Raw genomic sequence first — 13,494 nt, forward strand, 5'->3', positions numbered from 1 at the left:
AGAATTCCACAGATTCACATAACAATAAAATTAATTAATTGATTATGATGTCTATCATCCGTAACCATTAGTCAATCAAACTGATCACTCCCTGGATAGACACAGAGTGCTGGAGTAACTCAGCGGGACAGGCAGCATCTCTGGAGAGAAGGAATGGGTGACGTTTCGGGTCGAGACCCTTCTTCAGACTCAGAGGTTCTCTATCAATGTCTCCTACCCGTGGCCAATGGTGGACATGTCAAACTCGGTGAAGGACGGTGCGATGGTCAGCCGGGCTGCATGGAAGTGTCGGGAAGACATCGCGGAGACCAGGCTCATGACCCGGTGCCGAGGGATGGTCATGTACTTCGGCAGGCGGGATAGACTGTAAGCCAGGAGTGGCCTGTTCCTTGCGACGAGCGAACTTCTCCGGGTATGGCTTCTCCTCCGGCCCAGCTCTGGAATAAGGAGGGACAAAACTCAGGAATTCAGCACCTTGTGTTGCACTCACTAATATTATCAATGTTCTATACATTATAGAAACATAGAAACATAGAAATAGGTGCAGGAGTAGAGGCCATTCGGCCCTTCGAGCCTGCACCGCCATTCAATATGATCATGGCTGATCATCCAACTCAGTATCCCGTACCTGCCTTCTCTCCATACCCCCCGATCCCCTTAGCCACAAGGGCCACATCTAACTCCCTCTTAAATATAGCCAATGAACTGGCCTCAACTACCCTCTGTGGCAGAGAGTTCCAGAGATTCACCACTCTGTGTGTGAAAAAAGTTCTTCTCATCTCGGTTTTAAAGGATTTCCCCCTTATCCTTAAGCTGTGACCCCTGTCCTGGACTTCCCCAACATCGGGAGCAATCTTCCTGCATCTAGCCTGTCCAACCCCTTAAGAATTTTGTAAGTTTCTATAAGATCCCCTCTCAATCTCCTAAATCTTATAACCCATCTTTATGAATTACAAACAAGTCGCTGGAGAACTTAGCGTTTACGAGGCTTGTAGAACATGGAACGTAGTTCCGTTTAGTTTAGTTGAGTTTAGTTTATTGTCACATGTACAAAAGCTTTTTGTTGTGTGTTATCCAGTCAACAAAATGATTATACTTGATTACAATCAAGCTGTCCACAGTGAACAGATATAGGTCAAGGGTATAAGGTTTAGTGCAAGATAAAGTCCAAATGTAGATAGTTCGAGGGTCTAGAACGAGGTAGATGGGAGGCCAGGACCACGCTCTAATTGGTGGGAAGATGGTTCAGTGGCAGAACAGTACTGAATAAAGCCTTCAGCCTGCATATCACTCCAGTAAATTGTCCCCAATGTGCGTGGGATAGAACTAGTGTACAGGGCACCGCTGGTCTGCGCAGACTCGATGCCAAAGGGCCTGTTTCCGCGCTGTATCTCTAAACTGAACTAAACTCAAAAGTCAAAAGAATAAAAGTCGCCAAAAAAAAATTGCGTAAGTGGGACGGGCCCTTTAAGTATCATTGATAAAGTATCAATGAATCATTGAATCCTTATATCCTGCAAGGGTTTGACAACACACCCTCTTACCAACAAATCCTTACCATTGGTGTCAATCTGATGCCAGGGCAGAGAAGGCTGATCTTTGCGCGATGAAGCGCCCATCTTGGGCTTTCCAATCCCACAGTTCAGCGGGTCACCAAGTCGCAAGAACTCTCTACAAATTGTCAATCAGAACTCAGTCAAATTATGTATATATCATTAGAGGAAACTATGTAAACCATGTGTTATGATGCCACAGAGTCCAAGATAATATTCTGTACTTTTAAGAACTTAACGCTCGTAAAGGGCAGAAAATAGCATTGGAAAATCATGGCGACCCTTTGTACATTGGCTCATAAGTGCATATGCTCACGGGATAGGAGCAGAATTAGGCCATTCGGCCCATCAAGTCTACGCCATTCAATCATGGCTGATCTATCTCTCCCTCCTCACCCGATTCTCCTGCCTTCTCCCCATAACCTCTGACACCCGTACTAATCAAGAATCTATCTATCAGATGCAGGAATAGGCCATTTGGCCCTTCAAGCCAGCACCGCCATTCAATGTGATCATGGCTGATCATCCACAACCAGTACCCCGTACCTGCCTTCTCCCCATATCCCCTGACTCCGCTATCTTTAACAGCTCTATCTAACTCTCTCTTGAAAGCATGCAGAGAATTGGCCTCCATTGCCATCTGAGGCAGATAATTCCACAGATTCACAACTTTCTGGGTGAAAATGTGTTTCCTCATCTCCGTTCTAAATAGCTGACCCCTTATTCTTAAACTGTGGTCCCTGGTTCTGGACTCCCCCAACATCGGGAAAATTTTTCCTGCCTCTAGCGTGTTCAAACCCTTAACAATCTTATATGTTTCAATAAGATATCCTCTCATCCTTCTAAACTCCAGTGTGTACAAGCCCAGCCGCTCCACTCTGTAGCCTGGGTGAAGTCTACTGTTCTTGCACTAAAATCATTGCATAATTCTGCTTGTGCTTGTCTATAGAATGATTTTTTTCTGAATAATATTTGAAACAAAGGATTTCACTGTATCAGATACATGTAATAATATTTTGAACTTTTGAACCAGATGGAGAGAATATTCCAAAGTTTTTACAAAGCAATATTGAAATAGTTTTACAAACTAAATCTGGAATATTCTGCAGTGTGAGTTTATGTATGCACGGGTGCATGTGCGTGCATGCGCGTGTGTCTGAGGTAACCGTATATACTGAGTTAGAACACAAATGCAGACTGTACCTGAGTACAGGTGGATCAATGGCCTGGCATGCCAGCTTCTCAAAGATCCTAATGAGCGGAAAGTGCAGGGGGTTGTAATTGTCAGCCAGAACCTCCTTGAAGCAGTTGACCAAGATCTTCAGGAGGTCAGAGCCACACATGGTCTGGCGGCAGCGTTCCGTTTTGACAAGCGATAGAATGTAATCACTTACTGCGTACTGCAGCTCCCGGGACAGCTGGAGGAGGTGGAAGAGAAAGGTGGTTTTGTTTACAGCATGAAAAATGACAATTCAGAAGATTTAAACATTCAGCGTCCTATGGAGATCATAAGTGATAGGAGAAGAATTAGGCCATTCGGCCCATCAAGTCTACTCTGACATTCAGTCATGGCTGATCTATCTTTCCCTCCTAACCCCATTCTCCTGCCTTCTACCCACAACTTCTGACACCCATGGTGACTTTATTCTACAATTATATTTCTCTGAGTACCACATTTAATTATTCATATTCTTCTTCTTGCGAATGAAACATGAAATAAACCAAAGGAATAATTGGATCTCAAGCCAGGCGGGCGTTGAGCAGCCAGGTTGTTGTTTCTGTTGGCGTCAATGTCTGCCAGGCCCTGACACAGCTCCATGTGGTGGGTGGTAGAGCGGGCACCCAGAGATTACATGGTTGGCTGTCTGTTGTTCTGCTCCACATTCACAGGCTGGGCTCTGGTGTAGGGAGCCCCCATCTCCACACGCTGGCGTTGAAACGCCCAACTCCAGTACCAAGTCTGTTGAGTCATAGAGATAGATATACAGCTGGGTGGCACGGTGGTGTAGGGGGTAGAGTTGCTGCCTCACAGCGCCAGAGACCCAGGTTTGATGCTGACCTCACGTACTGTCTATGTGGAGTTTGCACATTCTCTCCTGTGACCGTGTGGGCTTCCTCCGGGTGCTCCAGTTTGCTCCCACGTGCCAAAGGCGTGCTGTTTTGGTTAGTTGGCCTGTGTAAAATTGCCCATTGTGTGCAGGGAGTGGAGGTGAAAGTGGTATTACATAGAACTAGTGTGAGCTGTTTAGGGCCGGTCTCACTGTACGAGGCAATTCAAGAGCTCTCCCGAGTTTAAAAAAAAATCGAACTCGTGGAAGCACGTAGAATGTACTCATGAAGATTTTTCAACATGTTGAAAAATGTCCACAAGAACCCAGACTACCTACAAGCGGCTATTACTGTAAATCTCCGAGTTCGAATCAGGGGAAACTCAGGAGAACTCTTGAATTAGCTCATCAGATTCAGATTCGGATTCAGATTCAATTTTAATTGTCATTGTCAGTGTACAGTACAGAGACAACGAAATGCATTTAGCATCTCCCTTGAAGAGCGACATAGCAAACGATTTGAATAAATAATAATAAGTGTCCGGGGGGGGGGGGGGGGTGATTGGCAGTCACCGAGGTACGTTGTTGAGTAGAGTGACAGCCGCCGGAAAGAAGCTGTTCCTCGACCTGCTGGTTCGGCAACGGAGAGACCTGTAGCGCCTCCCGGATGGTAGGAGGGTAAACAGTCCATGGTTGGGGTGAGAGCAGTCCTTGGCGATGCTGAGCGCCCTCCACAGACAGCGCTTGCTTTGGACAGACTCAATGGAGGGGAGCGAGGAACCGGTGATGTGTTGGGCAATTTTCACCACCCTCTGCAATGCCTTCCGGTCGGAGACAGAGCAGTTGCCATACCATACTGTGATGCAGTTGGTAAGGATGCTCTCGTGGGACATACAGTGGGACAGCCCCTTTATAAGACAACTGGATGGCCGTTTCACCAGCTAGAGTGCGGTCCTGAACGCTCTTCTTGTGAACTGGTGGCACAGTGGAGCAGCAGGGTGGCGCAGCGGTAGAGTTGCTGCCTTTCAGCGCCAGAGACTGGGTTCTGGAGTTTGTACATTCTCCCCGTAACCACCGTACAGACAGCACCTGTGGTCCGTTTTCCCCGGGTGCTCCAGTTTGCTCCCACATGCCAAAGACGAGCAGGCTTGTAGGTTAATTGGCTTTGTTAAAGATTGTACACTGTGCCTAGTTTGTCGGATAGTGCAGGGATCGCTGGTCGGTGTGGACTAGGTGGGCCAAAGGGCCTGTTTCTCCATTGACTCTCTCTAAAGTCGATTAAACTAAACTAAAGTAACTGCCTCGGCAGAAGAAATCGCCCTTTCTTTTTCTATCCGTTTTAATTGCCGTACCACTTGACACATCAAGAACCTTGCCCGTAAGTAGATACAACACAAAACAACTTCATAAAACTCGATCTAGCTATTCAACCATTTAAACACTAACATTGTGCTCTTAAATCTGCCTCATGAAGTCAGGGTTTCCCAGCTGATGAGTTTCCTTTTAGCTGATTTAGACATAGAGATTTAGTACAGCTGTCTGAAAAGAGTCAAGGGCCTGTCCCACTTAGGTGATTTTTTTGGGAAACTACAAGTGGCTAGTTTGTCGCCACATGTTCACCGTGAGTTGTCTCCTCAGTCGCGCAAAGAGTCGTAGCGTCTTTTTGGTCCCCGCTAAATTTTCAACGTTGAAAATTTATCGGCAACAGTGGGTTTGACGCTGATGAGCGTGGCTTGACTTCTCCTGACGTCTGTGCTGTCGGAGGTTGTCGCCAGGATGACGTAGGTTGTCGCCAGGTTTTCGGCGACCCACTACGACTATGACAGTCACCGGCAGTCGCCTGAAACATCGCCAAGTGGGACAGGCCCATTAGGAACACATTTGATGGCACCAAACCACCAGGAAAATTGGTCGACAATTAGAATTAGTATTAGACAAGTGCTGTCTGATTGGAGCTAAGGGCATTACCAGAGCCCCCACACACCCACAATTTGGACTGTTTATACTGCTTAACTCTGGGAGGAGGTACCGCAGCATGAAGAGCGGGACAACCAGGTTCTGCAACAGCTTCATCCCCCAGGCCATAAGATTACTGAACAATCAACAAAACCGAGGCTAGAACTTTTTAAATATCGACACTTTTTAAAAACTTTTTCTATATAGTTATTTAACAGAACCATGCACATGAGGCATTTTTATGGACGCACCTAGCACTTTTTACTATTACCTGATTTTGGAGAGTCAAATGCAACGAAATTTTCGTTCAAGGTGCACTGTGTCTAGGTGTATATCTGAATGACAATAAAGTTTTCATTCATTCATTCATTCAGACAATAATAATAAAACGGTAAATACCTGCGGGTTTTCTTTGCAGTTCATATCTGGTAACAGATGCAGCATGACACATATAGCTCCTGGATGAACTATCACAGGGTCTGCTGGAAACCTTCATAAAGACAAGCACAAAGGTTAGAATAAAGAGTTTAACAGCACAGCAGATCCAAGCACTAGATGTGGGAGAAACCAGAAGCTGGGAGTAAGAATGAATCCATGTTGCTGCTACTCTTTGGCTCCTCACTGCAACCTTTCAAACATATTCCACTTATTCTCAACTCCGCAACTAAACACACAGCAACGGTGATTCGCATAGGTACAAGGAACTGCAGATGCTGGCTTACAAACAAACGCACACAAAGTGCTGGAGTAACTCAGCGGGACAGGCAGCATCTGTGGAGAACATGGATAGGTGACGTTTCACAGACTGCTGGAGTAACTCAGTGGGTCAGGCAGCATCTGTGGAGAACATGGATAGGTGACATTTCACAAAGTGCTGGAGTAACTCAGTGGGTCAGGCAGCATCTGTGGAGAACATGGATAGGTGACGTTTCACAGAGTGCTGGAGTAACTCAGCGGGTCAGGCAGCATCTGTGGAGAACATGGATAGGTGACGTTTCACAGAGTGCTGGTGTAACTCAGCGGGTCAGGCAGTTTGTGGAGAACATGGATAGGTGACGTTTCACAGAGTGCTGGAGTAACTCAGCGGGTGCAGCAGCATCTATGGAGCTAAGGAAATAGGCAACGTTTCGGGCCGAAACCCTTCCGGGTTTCGGCCCGAAACGTTGCCTATTTCCAGAAGGTTCGGCCCGAAACGTTGCCTATTTCCTTAGCTCCATAGATGCTGCTGCACCATAACTCAGCGGGTTAGGCAGCATCTGTGGAGAACATGGATAGGTGACGTTTCACAGAGTGCTGGAGTAACTCAGCGGGACAGGCAGCATCTCTGCCATTGAAGGAATGGGTGATGTTTTGGGTCGAGACCCTTCTTCAGACTCAGGGGTTTTCTATCAATGTCTGCTACCTGTGGCCAATGGTGGACATGTCAAACTGGGTGAAGGGCAGTGCAATGGTCAGTCGGGCTGCATGGAAGTGTCAGGAAGACATCGCGGAGACCAGGCTCATGTAACATGACTAAAAAGAAAGTAGATCAGAGGTAGGGAGTAGCGAAGAGGATTTAATATCAGGTGTGTGGTCCTACCTATCTTCACCATGACCAGCAGTCGGTGGCTCCGAGTTCTTTTCACTGGCATCAGATGTATTTTGGTGAGTTCTAGAGAGAAGTTCAATGTCTCTTTGGTTGGTCGATCCACTGGGATTTGGAGGATGAAATGTCCCTGAAGGCCAATGAGGAGAAGACATGTCTTTCGCCATTCGATCCAGAAATCCAAATATCTTCACACAATTCCTCAGAGAGGGTGGAACGTCCTCGGTGGGATTGTACGCCAAGTCCAGCCATTCCTTAAACTTTCTGCAGCCACTGACGTCCAGGGGAGAACATAACCTTTCCCCTCCGCTGCTGAAGCACCCAAAGAGCCTGAAGTCATCGGTCATTTTGTCAAAGTGGCCCTGGGCTCTGAAGAAGTAGCTGTTGACGGGGTCAGAGTGCATGGCAACTGTGAGAGTGCCAAGGGTCATCTCGATCAGGTCCCAGATGTCGGTCAGATCCACAGAGACCCACTGGCCGGAGGGGGCGTCACACAGTGCTCCTTCCATGTCCGCCAACACGGACTGCAAGGCGTTGAATCCACCGGCCGTCCTGAAAGCGGACGAAGCCTTTGCCGATCCGAGAACATTCAACATAGACTACAGTGGAAGAAGATCAGAGTGGATCAGAGAATGTTAACGCACTCATTTGCAATTCCCATGTACACAAAACGTTTGGATAATTTTTTAAATCAGAGGATAAAATGATGCTAAAACTTCAGCAATTCTTAATGGATAATAAAACAGTTTTGAAATAAGACCTTTAGAGATACAGCGTGAAAACCAACCGCTTTTCCTGTACCTGTGAGTAGAGGTCAACACAACACCCCGCCATTCTCACCCCCCCCCCCCCCCCCCTCGCCCACTACCCCCACACCCTCACCCCCCACACACTCCCCTGTCACCAGTGACCTATTGATCAGCAGAGCATTTGTTGTGGATCACTGGGACATCTGCTGCCAACACCAGACAAGACAAGTGTGAACTTCCACTATGAGCTCAGTGGTGAGCAGGTCAGGTCCAACCTGTAAAGATCCAGACACAAGGAACTGCAGATGCTGGTTTACACAATAAGACACAAAGTGCTGGAATAACTCAGCGGGTCAGGCAGCATCTCTGGAGAACACGTGAAGATGATATTTTGGGTTGGTACCCTTCTTCAGACTGAAATGGGATCCCATACCCAGGTCATCATCTATCCATGTTCCCCAGATACGATGTCTGGCCCACTGATTTATAAAGATCTAGACATAGTCGTGGGATAAATGATCTGAAGGTAGCAAAGATGGACGCAAAGCGCTGGAGTAACTCAGTAGGTCAGCAATATTTCTGCACTTTACCTTGCACTAAACATTATTCCCTTATCATGTATCTATCTATACACTGTAAATGGATCGATTGTAATCAAGTATTGTCTTTCTGCTGACTGGTTAGCACGCAACAAAAAGCTTTTCACTGTACCTCGGTACACGTGACAATAAGCTTAACTGAACTGAATTCTGAATAAGACGTTTGAATACTTCATTGATACGAAACTACATGCAAAATCAAAGCATGAGCTTAGAGGCCAGATACCATGTCAAACTGGGATCTGTTAGAAACACTGCATTATTGTCACTCATGAGCGACACAGGTTACAAAGAGAACATCAATTAAAAAAACTAAATGGAAGTAAAGCAAATAGCTTTGACATCTTGCAGGGGGGGGGGGGGGGGGGGGGCTTTGCATAACCTTATTGATGCAATCTGGAACATGGTTACAAGGTTAATCCCTGGTGACTTAATATTCCTTAAACCTCAATCTATAACACACAAACTGAGTTACACATAAGCAAATTTACCTCCCATTCGGTAATTTAATATAGTGTACAATTTTCAATGTGTCATCCTCATAGTGTGGTGATATAATGACATTTACTTTGGGTTACCAGCTAAATATATATTAGCAAATCAATCTGAATTTGTGAATAACATAATAAGAATCCTGAGGGGCACAAATAATAAATTCAGTTCCTTATTATTTTGTGACTGCTCCACAATTTGTCTAAATTAGATGCACACACAAGATTTAGCTTAATATATCAGTTTAACCACATAAATATTCTATATGGATATAATTATGGATCACTTTAATGATGTATCCATGCTTAAAATGGATACAATTAATTTAATTTACTCATTCTCAAAATACAATCTTTTATGTCGGCTGCAAAGATGATCAACTATCGCTAGGCAACAAATAAAGTGATGGGTGGCAGGGTGGTGCAGCTGGTAAAGACGCTGCCTCACAGCGCCAGAGACTCGAGTTCGATCCTGACTTCTGGTGCTGGCTGAGTGGAGTTTGCACACTCTCCCTGTAACCACGGTTTCTGTCCGGGTAGCCGGTCTCCTCCCACATCCCAAAGACAAGCAGGTTTGTAGGTTAATTGGCCCGTGTCAATTGTAAATTGCCTTGTATGTAGGGAGTGGGGGATAGCATAGAATTAGCATGAATGGGTGATCGATGATTGGCATGGACTTGGTGGGCCGAAGGTTTTTCCATGCTGTATCTTATTTTAACCTTTCTTAATCTTCCTTTTCACTTGGGATATTTGCTCTTAAGTGGTGAATCTCACTGAAGCAGAGGCAACAAAAACATATTCCTCATGCTCCACAAAATGAAAAATAGACAATTGATACATTAGCATTACCTGCAGAAGGTCAAATTTCAGCATGAATTCACCCCGCGTGGCTGAACACAGCACCCCGATGACAACGCGCATGTACTCCTCCGCATTGACGATGTAAAGCTGCTCCAAGATGGCCAGGGCATGGCTGCGATAACACTTGTCATCAAGGAAGATCTTGATGTAGGGGATCATCCCATTTTCTCGAAGAATCACTGATCCGAGAGAGAGAAGCTGACCTCAGGCAACGGAATCATCCAACCACAACCAGAGAGCAGTGCTGAACTACCATCTCCCTCTATGGTGACCTGCGCACTATCCTTGATCAAAGATTGCTGGCTTTACCTTGCACTAAACGTTATTCCCTTATCATGTATCTCTATGCTGTAAGTGTCTCAATTGTAATCACGTATTGTCTTTCTATTAGACAATAGACAATAGGTGCAGGAATAGGCCATTCGGCCCTTCGAGCCAGCACTGCCATTCAATGTGATCATGGCTGATCATCCCCAATCAGTACCCCCTTCCTGCCTTCTCCCCATATCTCTGCTATCTTGAAGAGCCCTATTGACTGGATAGCGCGCAACAAAAGCTTTTCTCTGCACCTCAGTACACGTGGCAATAATAAACGCAACTCATAAACTAAACTATGAAGATCAGACTGACTTCAGTTGTGGCGTTCAGTCTTGAGGCAGAGAGTGATTACCGATATAAAAGGGGGAAGGTTTCAGCGGGCAAGGGACTACAGGCAGTAAGGAAAGCCAAACGAACAACATCAGCTCCTCTGCTCAATGCTGAGGATTCAAACTATTATGTCCAAACAAATTTGGTTAGAATGGGTGTCAGGGGTTATGGGGAGAAGGCAGGAGAATGGGGTGAGGAGGGAGAGATAGATCAGCCATGTCCGAATGGCAGAGTAGACTTGATGGGCCGAATGGCCTAATTCTGCTCCTAGAATTACGTATTATGTAATTACATAAATATGTGAATATGTGATTCTGTTCCATTCTGTTTGCAGTTTGTTTGTGTTTTGCACAATCTTTTCATTTCACTGCACATCTCGTATGTGTATGTGACAAGTAAACTTGACTTGACTTGAGAACTGATGAACTGATGAAGCAAAGACAAAACAATTCAGGAAAAGGTGAGATAAAGCATGAATCGACCCGTTGGCTCTCCGATGGGCAGTGTGGCTCCAGATCCAGGGACTTACCAATGTTTTTCACGGAGCCTTGGAGCATAACCGCCACAACTTTCAACATCAAACTTAAGGCCTCTTTCTGGTGTTGTTGTTCATCTGAAGGTCCTCTCTTCCCTGAAGTTTGGACAGGAAATAAATACGTGAAAAAAAATTAAAAACAGCAATTAAGAATCCTTGGCTATTGAATAAAACAAATTAAAAGAACAGTAATTCTGGTGATGGAGGTGTGTACTGTCGTTCGATGAATTTCTGAACCTTTCTTTATATAGACTGCTTTATCTCTGCTCACCCAACAGATCCATCCAAATGCCAAAACAATAGATAAATAAATCTTTCTCCCCTATTTTTTACATTCATTGCCAGAGAAGACTGTGGAGGCCAAGTCAACGGATATTTTTAAGGCTGAGATCAACAGATTCTTGATTAGTACGGGTGTCAGAGGTTATGGGGAGAAGTCAGGAGAATGTGGTCGAGAGGGAGAGATAGATCAGCCATGATTAAATGGCGGAGTAGAGTTGATGGGCCGAATGGTCTAATTCTGCTCCTATAATTTATGAACATGAAAAACTAGTATTATTTTTTAGTGCTATTATTTTTGATCAATTCTGGAGGCACATCAACAACCCTGCCCTGCAGATATCCATCTTCTAGTAAGTATCGAGGGATATGGGCCAAATGCAGTAGAATGGGACCAGCATACATGGACATCTTAGTCAGCTTAGATGATACCTTACATAGATACAATCAGTTCAAACGCTATCTATTGTGTTTGCCTTTCAACTGATTATTTTTACGTATCGTGTATATATCGTGCAAATCAAAGCTTTTCATTGTACCTCGGTAAATGTGACAGAATAAATCTAAAGCTACAGTTGGGCTGAAGGGCCTGTTTCCGTGCTGTGAGACTCTATGATTCTAAGTATCTGAAGAGAAAATTCAATGCCTACCAAAATCCAGACGGGAGGATTATGGATGTAAACCTAGAACTGAGATCGGACTTGCAACCAACCTCACTGACTCTGAACTTGAAACAACCAGGTTCTTTTATCAACCTAATTACTAATAATGTCCAATAGCAAGACGAGGCTTTGGTTAATTCAGAGACGCAGCGTGGAAACAGGCCATTCGGCCCACTGAGTCCAGGCAGACCAATGATCACCCTGTACACTAGTTCTATCCTACCTGCTAGGGAACAATTTACAGAAGCCAATGGAGCTACAAACCCGCACGTCTGTGGAAATGTGGGAGGAAATTGAAGATCACGAGGAGAACGTGCAAACTCCACACAGACAGCACCAAAGGCCAGGATTGAACACGACGGGTCTCTGGCGCTGTAGGGCAGCAACTTACAAACTTCTTAAGGGGTTTGACAGGCTAGATGCAGGAAGATTGTTCCCGATGTTAGGGAAGTCCAGGACAAGGGGTCACAGCTTAAGGATAAGGGGGAAATCCTTTAAAACCGAGATGAGAGAACTTTTTTCACACAGAGAGTGGTGAATCTCTGGAACTCTCTGCCACAGAGGTAGTTGAGGCCAGTTCATTGGCTATATTTAAGAGGGAGTTAGATGTGGTCCTTGTGGCTAAAGGGATCAGGGGGTATGGAGAGAAGGCAGGTACAGGATACTGAGTTGGATGATCAGCCATGATCATATTGAATGGCGGTGCAGGCTCGAAGGGCCGAATGGCCTACTCCTGCACCTAATTTCTATGTTTCTAACTCTACCGCTGCACCACAGTGCCGTGTTGTGAAACTAATGTCCAAGATGGATGTGTGTGAGTGTTGGGGCCATGATGTTATGGAAGTTGGCGGTGGGGCCCACACTCACCTGCTTTCCTCAGCATCTTTCCCTGCCGTTGAAGCTGCGTGAGGAGCATCTCCAGCAGGCGAGTTTCCCGGAACACGATGGAGAGGAGAGGGTCAAACTTGCAAATGTCCAGGACACATTCCAGAGCCAGCAAGGCACACACTGGAGAGAGGTTCTCTCGAATGACCGCCTGAACTCTTGAAAATACATCATGGGGTATGTAGGACAGATCGAACACCACAAAACGCAGCATTTGAAAGTACTGAGTCTGCACGGCCTCGGACTTAAGGTATATGGCCTCAGCAAACTGAAAGAATACTTGCTGCGTCCATTCGAGAAGGAAGAAATTGGCTTTGTTCCAGATCCAGATCTTTCGGATTCGATCCAGGACGATTGATGAGACGTGGGAACAATTAGAATTTAGAAAAACTGTTTGCAAAACTTTGAAAGCCTGGAGGTTTTTCACTGTTGTACCTACAGGTTGAAACAGAAGGGATAGGTTAGAGTCATGGAGAGTCCTTGAGTCATACAGTGTGGAAACAGGCCTTTCGGCCCTACTTGTTCATGCCGACCAACACTAGTCCCACCAGCCCATATCCCTTTAAACCAATCCTGTTATTGTACCTGTCCAAATGTCACATAAACATTTAATTGGCTAATTGTTTCTTAAATATTGCAATAG

At 45.4% G+C, this 13,494-nt stretch overlaps 1 protein-coding gene across 1 annotated transcript in view; it reads right to left on the reverse strand.

Annotated features, from left to right (window-relative positions):
- The window catches only part of wdfy4 (WDFY family member 4), a 133,190-nt gene that overhangs the window by 103,835 nt on the left and 15,861 nt on the right, over positions 1-13,494 (reverse strand). Inside the window, exons 9-16 of the mRNA XM_055661558.1 lie at positions 12,834-13,286; positions 11,020-11,121; positions 9,831-10,021; positions 7,137-7,741; positions 5,957-6,047; positions 2,757-2,971; positions 1,559-1,671; positions 218-437 (exon numbers count right to left, since the gene is read on the reverse strand). Coding sequence (XP_055517533.1) covers positions 218-437; positions 1,559-1,671; positions 2,757-2,971; positions 5,957-6,047; positions 7,137-7,741; positions 9,831-10,021; positions 11,020-11,121; positions 12,834-13,286 — 1,990 coding nt within the window. The remainder of the gene's footprint in view (positions 1-217; positions 438-1,558; positions 1,672-2,756; positions 2,972-5,956; positions 6,048-7,136; positions 7,742-9,830; positions 10,022-11,019; positions 11,122-12,833; positions 13,287-13,494) is intronic.

Source organism: Leucoraja erinacea, chromosome 34, assembly GCF_028641065.1.
Source record: "Leucoraja erinacea ecotype New England chromosome 34, Leri_hhj_1, whole genome shotgun sequence".
NCBI lineage: Eukaryota > Metazoa > Chordata > Chondrichthyes > Rajiformes > Rajidae > Leucoraja > Leucoraja erinaceus.